Genomic DNA, 12,632 nt, shown 5'->3' with positions numbered 1-12,632 from the left:
CGGGTGTGAAATACATGCGACAATTATTACAAACATTTATTTACATGGTATGGTTAGCGTAGGGAGGGTTTATACTACTAGATCATGTGAGGGGTGGGTACAACACTTGAGGCCATTAATCCTCGTTGTTAGGACCGAGGGACACAAGAGTGATAGATCTATTTGGGTGTAGCGAGCCCACACCCGTGAGGCCGAGGCGGCCCATAGAGGTGACTGTGTCTTCCAGCCGAAGCCCGGTAACAAATTTGCTAGGTTTGAGTTTCCCTGCACTTTGTCACACATAGCAGTGGCTTTGCAACCCATTGGTGATCTCTTTTTCCTTATTGCTACATACCAGGGACTTTTATACATACTTTAAAGGTTTATACATACTCACTTTTACATGAACTTGCTCAACTTTTTGTTGATTTTTCAAACTACATGTATTTCAGGAAATTAGTGGATCTGGCAAGGTATGCAGTCACGTCAAGCTGCGTAGGGAATACTGAGGTCATCCAGGTTTAGGAAGTGTGACCCTTGCCTGGACGTGTTACAAGTCTTAAACCGTAATTTTTAGTCAAGTCTTTTGTTATGTCGTATGAATATGTTTTCATTATGTCATGGTTGTATTTCTTTTTATGTGTCGACTTTTAAAAACAATGTTGTTGTAGTAACTTTTAAAACTTGATGAATGGATGACTATCATGGTTTTTCTTTCATATAGCATTGTTGTGATTATGCTATGGTATTAAGAAGTCACACCAAATAAACCCATGCTTCCGCAAAAGCCAGGGTGTGACAGCTTGATTGTTTCAGCAATTTTAGCAGCAAGTTGGTTAGCAGCATCATCCACTCCAAATTGAAGTTTGTTTCTGATGGCCTCTTTTCTATGTTCAGCATACCTCTTTTCATCTTCCTCATCCATCTGCTTTTGACTTTTTAATTGATTTAATGCACTAATGGATAAAGCAGATGATGAGAACAGCTTTTTAGGGGCGTGGGTCTGTTGAGGCCTACCGGTAGTGGTTTCATATATACTGGCTTCTGAGGAACATTTGGGTCTTTCTTTCCGAGCTCTTCTAGCCTTCTATAGGTCTCATCAACATTCTGTTGTTTGTGGGGTGAAGATGGTGGTTTTGAAGCTGTTTTCTGTTTCTTTTGAGGTGGTTTTTGAGGTGATGGTTTAGTTTTGGTTGAAGCAGTGGTTTGAGGCTTTTTAAAAACAGCAGTGGTTTTGGGGAATGTGGCAATTGGAGGTCTGTTGCTTCTGAAAGATTTTCTTCTATTAGAAGTGCCAATATTTTATGTTTGGTTTTCTCTTTTCATCTTATCCTTCTGTTCCTTCTTCCAAACATCTGTTTTGCTCTTCTGTATCTTTTCTCTTCTTCTTTGCTATAATCTCTTCATCTGTTTGGATGTTTAAGGGTCTCATCAACTCCCTTTTTCTTTCCAACATTGGATTTTTCAGAGGATTTTGCAGAAGTATCTTTGGCAGACTCTGGCTTTTGTTTTGGCTGACCTTTTGGATTTTCTTTAGGATCAACATCCAGCTTTCTCATTGAATCTTTCTCCCCTTTTTGGCATCATCTTGATCGTCCTTTTTAAAAACAGGTGCAGGGGAAGTGCCAATAAGTTTAGCAAGGGATTCTTTGATACCCCTTATGTCTGCCTGAGTATCTTTGTACCTAGCATCAACCATAACTCTGATAAGTTCCATGTGTGAGTTGTGTTGAAGTTCAGCTAATTCCCTTTGAGGTGCAAGTATTGGTTGCACTGAATTCCCTAACTCTTGGGAGATTTGCTGATGGCTAGGCTGACTTTTAGAAGCCTCCAACACTTGTTTCATCATTTCTTTCATTTCCCAAACAGTGTTTTCAAAGGAAGACATTCTAGCCGTCAATTCTCTGTATCTTAATTCATCACCTAACTTAATAGGATCATCTGAATTTCCACCAGAGGTGGTTGTATCTGCCTTGGTGATAGGAGTAGACTCCAAATCATCAGAAGCAGATGCCCTTTTTTCTTGGTTCTAGGGACTTCCCTCTGCAGCAGTGGTTACCTTAGTATCCACAGCAGTGGTTGCCTTCAAGGGAGTCTTAGAGATGAAACTACTGTCCAAATGTAAATCAGTTGATTCAACATTTGTAGTAGCTGCTCCACTTGAAATACAATCAAGAATTTCGTGAAATTCAAGAGGTGTAGCATCCTCAACTGTTTGTGGGATAGCTATTTGAACAGGTTCAGACACAACCATTGTTGAAGTTAAACTCTCAGTAATGTGTTGGTGAGAGGGACTGCTATGAGTCTGAATGTCAATAGCTTGAAACAGTGATACAAAGGTTGGTGGAATAGGAGATGAAGGGATTGGTGTGGAAAGAGACATTGCCCCGGGAGAATGGCTTTTAAGCATACTTTCAAATGAAGGTATGGCATCATATTGTGATGTCCCTGTGATTACAACATGTTCCTCTAATGAGGAATCATGAGGAGTTTGGTTTTAGGGTTGAGATCTTTCCACACGTTGTGAGGAAGTAGCAATAGTGGTTTCTAGGTACATTTGTGTTATCACAGGTTTACCCTCTGGGATCTCATCTTCCAGAGAACTCGTTTTTATGGGTTTCCAGCAATCAGACTTACTTGTTGTTGTTTCTTGGCTTCTTCAATTTTCTTTTCATAGTATGAAACATCCTTCAGTTTCTTGTTTTTGTACTCTGATGCGTAGTGTCCTTTTTGTTTGTATTTATAACACATTACTTCTGATTTTCTTTTCTCTTTTGATCTTCCTTCCATCATTCCTTTGTCATTCTTCTGATGTTTAGAGCTTCCTCCTCTTAGCCTTTGCTCAAAGGTTTTTGTGAGCAATGCTATAGCTTCAAACGATGCAGAGAAATCTAATGAAGTATCAGAATTCTCTAGTTCTAATGTTTTGGTGAATGAGGACTGAGGATCTGATGTTTTAACTCTTTGTTTATTGGAAATAAGAGCTATAGGTCCTCCTATATTTCTTTTGCAGATGCACATGCATTTACTTGAGAAAATATGTCATTCGGAAATGCCATTATTAGGAGTGATTTAGCCCTTTCATTAACTTCCACCAATATCTTGTCCTCGATGCTCCAAAGATTTTCTTGTTTTGGAGCCCATGAGGCATGCATTGCTGGAGTTTGATAAGTTTCTGGTACAACTACAGTTTCAACACGAGGAATATGTGGGCCTATCTCAATGGATTGAAACAGAGCTCGATCATGTCCATTAAGGAAATTAATCATCCCGATTTCCATTAGGGGTACTCCTCTTTGACTAATGTCGGAGGCTTTGACATAGACCTGATGTTGAATGCATTGTTCCATGTTTGAAGGTTTGCCATTTTTAGTTAAAAAACAATTAAAGAACAGAGTATCAGATAAATATATTTGAGCAGTTGATCGTTTTGAAATAAGCTATCCAATCTGCTCTGATACCAATTGTTGGTGCTTTAACTAAACTTGGCAAGTTATTTCAACAAGTATAAAAATAATGTGCTGAATTAGAAATCAAACTTTCAAGAAATAAAAATACAAAATTTTTCAAGTTTATATCACTTTGAAAAGATTACAAGGTGATTGTGTGATTATTGACTAGTACAAACTAATACTCAAAGAATTATGTGGTGAAGGGCAGTGGAGTTTTGTAGTATGTGATAAAAGCTAAGCTTAACTCACTTGTTCCTTTGGTGTATTATTCTTTAATTATAGAGAATGTTGGGTATGAATAAACATTTGTGAAAATGGGTAATCTAATGGTTACCGACGTTGCTAAAAAATCAACAAAGAGGAAGCAAGTTGAGGTGCTGATGAGTTTAGAACACCGAGTGGATCAGATTGATATCTTGCGGCGGTTCAGACGAAGACGATGGAAGCTGGATCGACGGAAGCTAGGGTTCCGCCATGAACCCTAGAGGCGATGGTGTTGCATGTTTCAGATCTGCCGAACCAATCCAGATCTGTCGTCGTTCAAATCTGAATCCAACAAGAAATATTTGTGTTGTGGCGAAAGGGTGGAGTGATAGGTGGCGGTGGTTAGGGGTGGCAGTGTAAAGGCATCAATGACACCAAATTGTAAAGAGGGAGAGGGACTAAGTTTTGATAGGGAGAGGGAGAGGGAGAGAAAGAGATGAGATTTATGATTATGTATATATTTTATAAGTTTTATTTATAAAATATTTTAATTAGATTGTAAAAAGACTAAACTGCCCTTATATGAATAGACTTAACTTAGAATTTTAACCGATTTAGTGCTAAAGGACATAGGGTATAATAGTTTTAACAAAGAATTGATTGTGACTATAATTATTGAAGTTAAAGAACTTCCATTACAGTTCGATATAAATGTAAATAATTAAAAGTGTAGTTTAACCTTTAGTAAATGTGTATATAAACCATGATAACGTAAAAATTATTATTATTATTACCTATATATTAAAATTAGAATGGAATGAATAGTAATATCACTAAGAGATTAGCATATGGTATCGGGTATCGGTACTGGTACCAAATTTACCAAACCGGTGTATTTTTGTACCGGTTCAGCACCGGTATTCACCGGTTTTTATCTTCAAATACCGGTGGCGCACCAGTACCGACCGGTACCGAACCGTACCGTACCAGGTATATTCAGTACCGGTACCCACTTTTGGGGATTTCGGTAACGGTATTTTCGGTACCGGTTGGTACCGAGCTCATCAAATCCTGTAGCAACGCAGCAATGCAAGTAATTGCACCGTTTAGATTACTTTTCATACACACAATAAGTAAATTGTATTTCATTTGAATGAAATTTTATATACACAACAACTTATTTTGCTTTCTTTTTTGTCTTTTCTGTAATGAATGAATTGTAGCATGTAAAATTAACTTGGATATTTAGAATACTGATGAGCAACTCATATCAAATCCTGTAATCAAACCGGTATCGTATTGGTACCAAATTTACTATATCAAATCGTTTTCGGTACCAATTTGGTACCCACCTTTTAGCGTTTTCAGAATCGTTACTTTCGGTTCGATACCGGTCTAGCACTATACCTGTATTTATTGATTTTATTACTTTTAAAAACAAAATAATCTATATAATATGGTTTTTACTATAGCTTAGTGGGGCCCAGTGTCGACGACTCCACCAAAACAGCATACATGCACATATACCTAAGGGTGGAGGGTATAGGACTCGGGGACATGTGCGGGGAAGGGATATCACCGAGCGGTGACTATACCGGGTGTTTGTGGGTATTCGGTGAGGAGGAGAGAGGTTGGGTATTTCGGTGAGTGTTTACCGAAAATGGGGAGAGAGAGAGAGTGATTGAGAAAATGGTGGGTCCCAACCCCTTTTAACCAATCATAATTTTTTATTTTTTAACCTACTCAAACACCCTAGGGTGATTGACTATACCCTCTGATTGATTGAGTGCAAAATGGGGAGTGGAATGGGGAGTTGACATGACATAATATTATTGGGTAGAATTTCATTCAAACACCTAGGGTGATTGACTATGGCTCATTCTATACACACCCCCTCCTTCCTGATTACACCCCCCCTTGTGAGAGGAAAACTGTCGGTCCCACGCAGGCCCCACCTGTAAGTATGTGAGAGGAGGAGGGTGAAAAAAGTAAATAGAGAGGGTGTAGAAAGTAGCACCCTTGACTATACCCTCCACCCTAATCTCTCCAATCTTTAACCCAACACAAAACACCAATTGTCGGACCTTCTTCCTCCGATCCGATCACCCCCGAGTCCGCACCGATCCAACTCAGTTTACAACACATGGAGGGAGTCGGTGGTCGACTCGGCCGATCCTCAACTCGGTACGGACCCGCCACCGTGTTCACAGGCCCAGTAAGAAATGGAAGAAGAAGTGGGTCCACGTAACCTCCCCAAACACCGCCCCCACACCCAATAATAACCATCATAATCAAGTTAGTATTAATAGTAACGCTAGTAGTAGTAGTGATAACGGCTCTCATGCTATGCTGCATAAGTGGACTCCGATTAGTCAAACTCAAAGTCAAAGCGCCGGAGATAACAATAGCAATGGTGACGACAAGGATGACGGTGGAGATGATGAGCCGCCTCGCCGTAAGATTAAGTATATTCCAGTACTAATTCTATCGCTCTTTCCACGCGAGGCACAATTTTCAACTTGTAATATAATTTTTTTAGAGTAAATTGCCAAAATCGTTTCCCTGAGGTTTGGTCATGTTTGTCATTTTCATTCAAAACAAATTTTTTGTACCATATTGCTCTTTAATTCTGGGATTTTTGTCATTTTCATTCAAACGTCGAACTTTTTTGTCAAAATTCTCCCTGAGGTTTGAGATTTTTTGCCACTTCCATCCAAATATTTGATAAAAAAAAATAACCCAAATTAGACCTTTGGATGAAAATGACAAAAAATCTCAAATGTGAAGGGCAATATAGTACAAAAAAAATTGTTTCGGATGAAACTGGCAAACATGTTCAAACTTTAGGGACGATTTTGACAATTTACTCTTTTTTTTTTGTATATTTCATAGGTTTCCAGCATTATTTACCCAGCTTTATATATGTTCTAATTTATACAGAGAAAACCCACTTGAGTCTCAAGAAAACCATATGTAACAATTTTTTTTAAAAAACTAGGGAACGTAAGTTACATGTTATGGAACGTTTTGAGCCAAAAAAAAAAAAAACCAAAAAGCGTCGAATGGTTTTTTTTATATTTTTTTTTTGAAAATTCAGTGTTTTTACATATATGTGCTAAAAAACTGAATTTTCAAGTTTTTTTTATAAAAAAAAAACTCACTTGGCGCTTTTTGGTTTTTTTTTGGCTTAAAACGTTCAATAACATGTAACTTACATTCCCTAATTTTTTTAGAAAAAAAAAGTTTGTTACATAAGGTTTTCTTAACTCAAATATAACTTACATTCCCTAAGTTTTTTAGAAAAAAAAGTTTGTTACATAAGGTTTTCTTAAGTTTTCTTAACTCAAATGTAACTTACATTCCCTAATTTTTTTAGAAAAAAAAGTTTGTTACATAAGGTTTTCTTAAGTTTTCTCAACTCAAATGGGTTTTATTTCTACATGTACAACCTAAAAAGCCTATTGTGCTAGAAAAATGTGTCATGTACATGAGGCGCGCTCCTCAAGGTTGTTTTATGCCAAAAAAACGCGCCTCACCTGCATTTTATGTAGGCTGAAGTGATTATTCTTGCGCCTAGGTGTGCTTTTTTTTTAAACCAAGGGTGGAATGTTATTGATGGAATATAACATGACAATGTTTGTGTGGTTTGAAAATTTGAATGAGATATTGGGGCATTTGATATGAGAAGAGACTGTTAGTAGATTTAAGTTTTAGGGGATTATGTTGTTTTTGACCCAATCTGAAGCTTGGAACTTATAACATTTTTTTTGGTAGAAAAAATATGCATAGCTGCCTGATTTAGATTCGAATATACATACTTTGCAAGGAGGCGGCATAAAGACATTTGTCAATATTTAGTTATCATGATTTGCATGTGTATTTTCTTCATATGTGCATTTTTTTAGCCTGCATTTAGCTTCTTTGGTACATTTTAGTTTGCCTTAGTTTGCCTTCTAGGGGTGCCTATAGATACTTTTGGTGTTACTTTATTTGGTTTTTTTTTTTTTTTTTTTTTTTTGAACGGAAAATTTGGATCACTGACGGACCATTGGAGTATCATCGTGCCACCATTGGTGTTACTTTATTTGTTACCGCTATAGTTTTGTGACAAGTGACAAATGTATGTTATTGGTAGCTATGACTATTAGTCTATTACTATTAGTACTCTATGTTGTTGTTGGCTTTGATTTCCTTAGCCACGCTTCATGTTACGTGGTTGCTACTCTCTACATGTCAAAAAGGGCTTGCTCGAAGATAGCCTTAACTGAAACTGGCTCCTTTATTGTGAATGGATTACATCAGATAGCCTTACTCGAAGAACAAAAGAAAGAATCCCCACCAGACATTAATGATGTTCCCATGGAAGAGAATGAGGTAACTTGGTTCGCATGGTTTCTTCTTTTTGTTGTTTGTAAAAGAGCCGTCAGCCAAGAAAGCGCTGCATTGACTCACACACGGGTGCCAAAATCATTGATTTTTTTTTTTATACGGGTCAACTTGATCTGTGTTCAGATTTCTGAAGACGCTAACGCTGGAAGACAAGATCTCAATGAAAGCAAATTGGATCTGAATGCTCGTGACGGAGATGAAGATGGAGAAGAAACGGAAGATCAAGAACGATAAATGCTCTTTTTTTAATTAAATTTTTCTTTTTTAGATGGGAAAGAAAGTGCGAAACGGCGGCTAATTGAAATGTTTCTGGTACCAAATGAAAGATTGGGAAATATTGTTTCAGTTTGTACCTTGTACCGGTGATGTAAGTTGTAAGGTATACTTTTGACTTTGAGGTCAAACAAGTATTGAGATTTTCATTTGTGAATCATGTCATTTATTCATTTTATATATTTTTTAATTTCTTTTTGAGTTTATCAATATAGAAGCTCATTGAAATGAAAACAGTAAATGCATAGAATAAAACAACATATGACATTATTTTCAAACAAGCATCAAGTTCCAACATTCTTCAGAAAACAAACTTAAAATGACCAAATTGTTTTTATCGTCATTCCTTTAGAGCAGCTGTTTCCTCTTCGTTAAAATAGTCGTGCCTGCCATTCAATGCAAACACGATCGTTATCCATAGTAACTACCAACTTACATTTGTCACATGTTCCATGTCAATTTTGAACTTGACCACAAAAGTCAAAAACATGTCTCTTATTAGTACAAAGTCAACTTTGAATTGCAACAAATTTGATCTTAGGATTTCGCAAGAAACTAATATTAGGATATTTTATCGAAACCGTTAATTTTGGTCCATAAGATTCCCATAAACTGTATCAAAGTAGTAATTCAACGAAAAGTCAACATTTTCCTTGCTTGCTGGGTCAAACCTTATGAAGATTCTTAAACATGTTCATTAATCTATAATCTTTTTCTTATTTTTCTCACAAAAGTCAATGGTAATCCCATAGTTTTTTTTCTTCTTTTCTCAAACCAAATAAAGTCAACAGCAATCCCATAGTTTTGACTTACCGAATTTTGCGCGAGAGTTGATACAATCCTGTTCCAGCCATCGCGAGATTTACACTAAAAAGGTTCCAATTTTTCTGTAATAAAAAGTATCAAAGATGACCAACAAGTCAAAATCAAGAAAAAAACTATTAACTTGTGTGCCAAATCAAAAACTTGAAATTGTTGGTAGAGGTAGACCGATAGAGTACACGAATTTGACTTACCGGGGTAATCACCATGCTGTAACGAGACCAGATTATTCCGGTGGCTGTGACAGCTGGAAAGAAATGATAAAGAGGTAAACATCAACCGTGTGATTAATGACTTTTTTTTCTAAAATTTAAATATATTTCTCTCCAAATCCCAAAATTCACATAGATCTTCATTTTTATTATGTTCAATATGTTAATGTCCTGATAATTTAAAATAACCAAATTCAAAAAGTTCTAGTAAAAAATGAGAATAAAAAGTGATTGGCTTTACATTTGAAAGTCAAATATGAAATTTTAATTTAAAAACAATGTCAAGAAGTAAAAAAAAAAAAATACCAAATTGTTGAGGGTATGAAAGTTTCTCAGGTGGCTTGGCAAAATCTGCAATGTTAGCTATGCTGATTCCCCACTTAAAAGTTGGAGCCCAGAAATGAACTACAACAACACATTATTAGTCAATTAATATATATAGAATAGAATGATCAGAGAAACAAAGACATTTAAGATAAGAGATTTTCAAAGATGTGAAAGTTTAAGAAATATTTTTTTCAAGCGTTCGTAGATCAAAATAATTCCTGGAATATAATGATCAATATATCATAGCAACACCATGGACGTACGCATAAGTTGAACCACACAAATATAATTTCATTTTTCTCCATTCCGGAAACTACTTTTTTTTTTCAGTTCAAAAAAAAAAAAAAAAAAAAAAAAAAAAACTTTGAGAACCCATCACTAGCACACTCACGACCCCACCCATACCCTGCTAACCAACGAGACCGAGTAAACACACGTATCTTGCGCCAGGCAGGTAACCTTCAAGGGGTTAAAGGCAGTAACTAGCGGAAGCTGAATTCATTGGCATCTATTGTTGTGGTGGCCAGTGGGGATAATTATCTATCCTAACCTATGTTGTCAAAGACGCAAGGCGCAGGCGAGGTGCATTGGCCTCGCCCGGAGCCTAGGCGCAAGGCGCAAAAAAAGCGTGGGTTTTTTTTAAGAAAAGCGCACATAGAGAAAAAAATATAAAAAATATGTTATGCTTTAAAAATAAATAAGATTCCACATATAAAAAAAAAAAAAACTAATATATATGCCATTTAGATCATGTAGCTAATAGTTAGTAGCAAAAGTTTAGGACTTATACACACGTAGTGATGCCAAAAGTTATACCAAAAGTTACTAGGACTTATACAAACATTTGCGGTTACTAAAACATTTTAACTTTAAAAAGGAATGGTTTAGAGTTGTAAAAAAACTTTAAAAAATAACATTAAAACAGAAAAGTGTGCCTGATAGAAAAAGCCCGCGTTTTTTACTCGTTGCGCCTTGTTCCGGGCGCGCGCCTGAGCACCGTTTTTACAAAAAAAAAAACCCATATTTGCGCCTAAGCTACCACCAGGCGCTATAGGCTTTCCTCATTGCGCCAAAGCGCCTAGGCGTGCGCCTTTTGCTTTTGACACCTATGATCCTAACAGCATCACTCACATAAGTATTGCACCTTTGTAAACAACTACAACATCCAAACAATATCTTCACGAAATCGACCGCTTGCAAAAACCTAAACTTGAATTCTCTAGCCGTATAACCAACCTTTAAGAATGTTATTTTGGTAGAAAAAGTAAATACATATCAGCAAATGTCATTTCCTTCTCTAAGAATACATACCATCAAACTTCAATATTTTTTAATAAAATTTTAGCATAACTAATTCTAGTCCTCACCTGCATACACAAAAGTTATATCCTCAAAGATCCCCATGGCTTTTTGCACTGGTCAATATAAACCTTATTCTGAATATTTATCCCCTGACTTTGACAATCAAAATGGTACCAGTCGACTCTAAAAAAATCTTTGTTGGCTCTGAATATTTCCACAAAAGGATTAATACCCAGAACAAAATTATCAAAATACAAATTGGGTTTAACTAATTGGGGGAAAATGGTACCAAAATCCCTATCTATTTCGCAATTGACAAGTATTACCTTTGACTTTAGAAGTCAAACTGTGGCACATCTATTACAAAATCATATTCTCAATAACAAAATCAATAGATACAGATCAACTTAATATTTGTTCAATCGATGGATATATAAATCAGATAATCAGTCCAGAATAAAATGCCAAAAAAATTATCAACGAATAAAAGCTAAAGAACCTAATTTCACGTAATTATCATGATTAAAATCGAAATAAAAAAGTTTTAAAAGAAAAGACTCACTGGTTTTGGGGCCAGCAGGGTGATTCCAGAGAGCCTGCAGCTTCGACGTCGCCATTGAAAACCTTAGTTTCTCCCTATAGAATCTTTAAAAGAGTTTGATTAACACTAATGGTAGGTGAGCCTTTCTTTTCTTTATAAATAGGTAGATGTTCTGAGAAACAATACTAATAATATAACTAAGTAATGATAAAAGAATATAAAAAGATTAGTTATCTATAGCAAAGATGATCACTATGACACCTATGTTTTATTATAATAATAACCAGTGAAGTTTTCCCGCGGTGAGAATTCGATTGTTATTGATTCTGTTCGTTACGTTACCAACATTTCTTATAGCGATCGAAAAAGAAAACAAATAAGAAAGTCTTTATATACCCACAAAGATATCGACACATTTTTACATCGATAAAAAAATCATAAAAACAAATACCGATACCAGCTCCGATAATTTCAATACCGATACCGAAGTTGTTCGTTTGGAATCCTTTAATTTTAACGCACACTGTACAATTCGAACATGCGTTGTATCATCAGTTAAACCCCAAAAAGAAAAGACTTATACAATACAAATATAAAGTGTTTTGAGTAGTAACGTCCAGTCGTTTGACTTTTTGTGTAGGTTGGGTTCGTTTTATTTTTCTACGCAAAAATGCCTATAAAAACGTTCTGTTTCGTGAATTTTTACCGCACCTGAGGGGCGCTTAAGACCCGATAATGAACCCGTGCCTAAATATCTAACTAAACTTATGTAGTATGTTGAATTATAAGCCTTTGACTAGCCAAAGGAGGAAAAAATTGTAGGACATGGGTCACAATTTTATAATAAAAATTATATAAATAAATATAAAAAATTGTAAAGATACTCTCTTTACATAATTTTGGGAAATTGTAGTACATGAACCGTATACAAATTCAAACGAAAATAAATATGAACTACAACATATTTAATAAAACAATCGATTCAAACCAATATCTTCAAAAGATAAAGTCTTTAACTTGATCTTTAACGGTGTCTACTTGTATGGTTTGTTGTTTTTTCAGTCCGTTGTGTAGGCTTCAACGAGGTCTTGAACCACGTCTTCTTGTACAATAATTTCCTACAAAAAGAAC

The 12,632-nt window shown here is 35.9% G+C and overlaps 1 protein-coding gene and 1 long non-coding RNA gene across 2 annotated transcripts in view; one reads left to right on the top strand and one right to left on the bottom strand.

The window, feature by feature from the left end:
- LOC110936011 overlaps positions 1 to 475 on the top strand; it is a 28,310-nt gene extending 27,835 nt beyond the window's left edge. Inside the window, exon 3 of the long non-coding RNA XR_002589641.2 lies at positions 432 to 475. This is a non-coding gene — a long non-coding RNA (uncharacterized LOC110936011). The remainder of the gene's footprint in view (positions 1 to 431) is intronic.
- Positions 476 to 8,519: 8,044 nt separating this feature from the next.
- On the bottom strand, positions 8,520 to 11,677 carry LOC110865205 (mitochondrial pyruvate carrier 4). Its single transcript, XM_022114432.2, has 5 exons — positions 11,523 to 11,677; positions 9,638 to 9,736; positions 9,314 to 9,366; positions 9,111 to 9,184; positions 8,520 to 8,683 (listed from the first exon to the last, which is right to left on the bottom strand). Exons 1-5 carry the CDS (start codon positions 11,575 to 11,577, stop codon positions 8,638 to 8,640), a joined length of 327 nt encoding a protein of 108 aa, XP_021970124.1. The 5' UTR covers positions 11,578 to 11,677; the 3' UTR covers positions 8,520 to 8,637.
- Positions 11,678 to 12,632: the final 955 nt, after the last annotated feature.

The sequence above is a fragment of the Helianthus annuus genome, chromosome 1 (genome assembly GCF_002127325.2).
Source record: "Helianthus annuus cultivar XRQ/B chromosome 1, HanXRQr2.0-SUNRISE, whole genome shotgun sequence".
NCBI lineage: Eukaryota > Viridiplantae > Streptophyta > Magnoliopsida > Asterales > Asteraceae > Helianthus > Helianthus annuus.
Note: the sequence above shows the minus strand (reverse complement) of the source record. Positions and strands in the feature narration are given on the sequence as shown.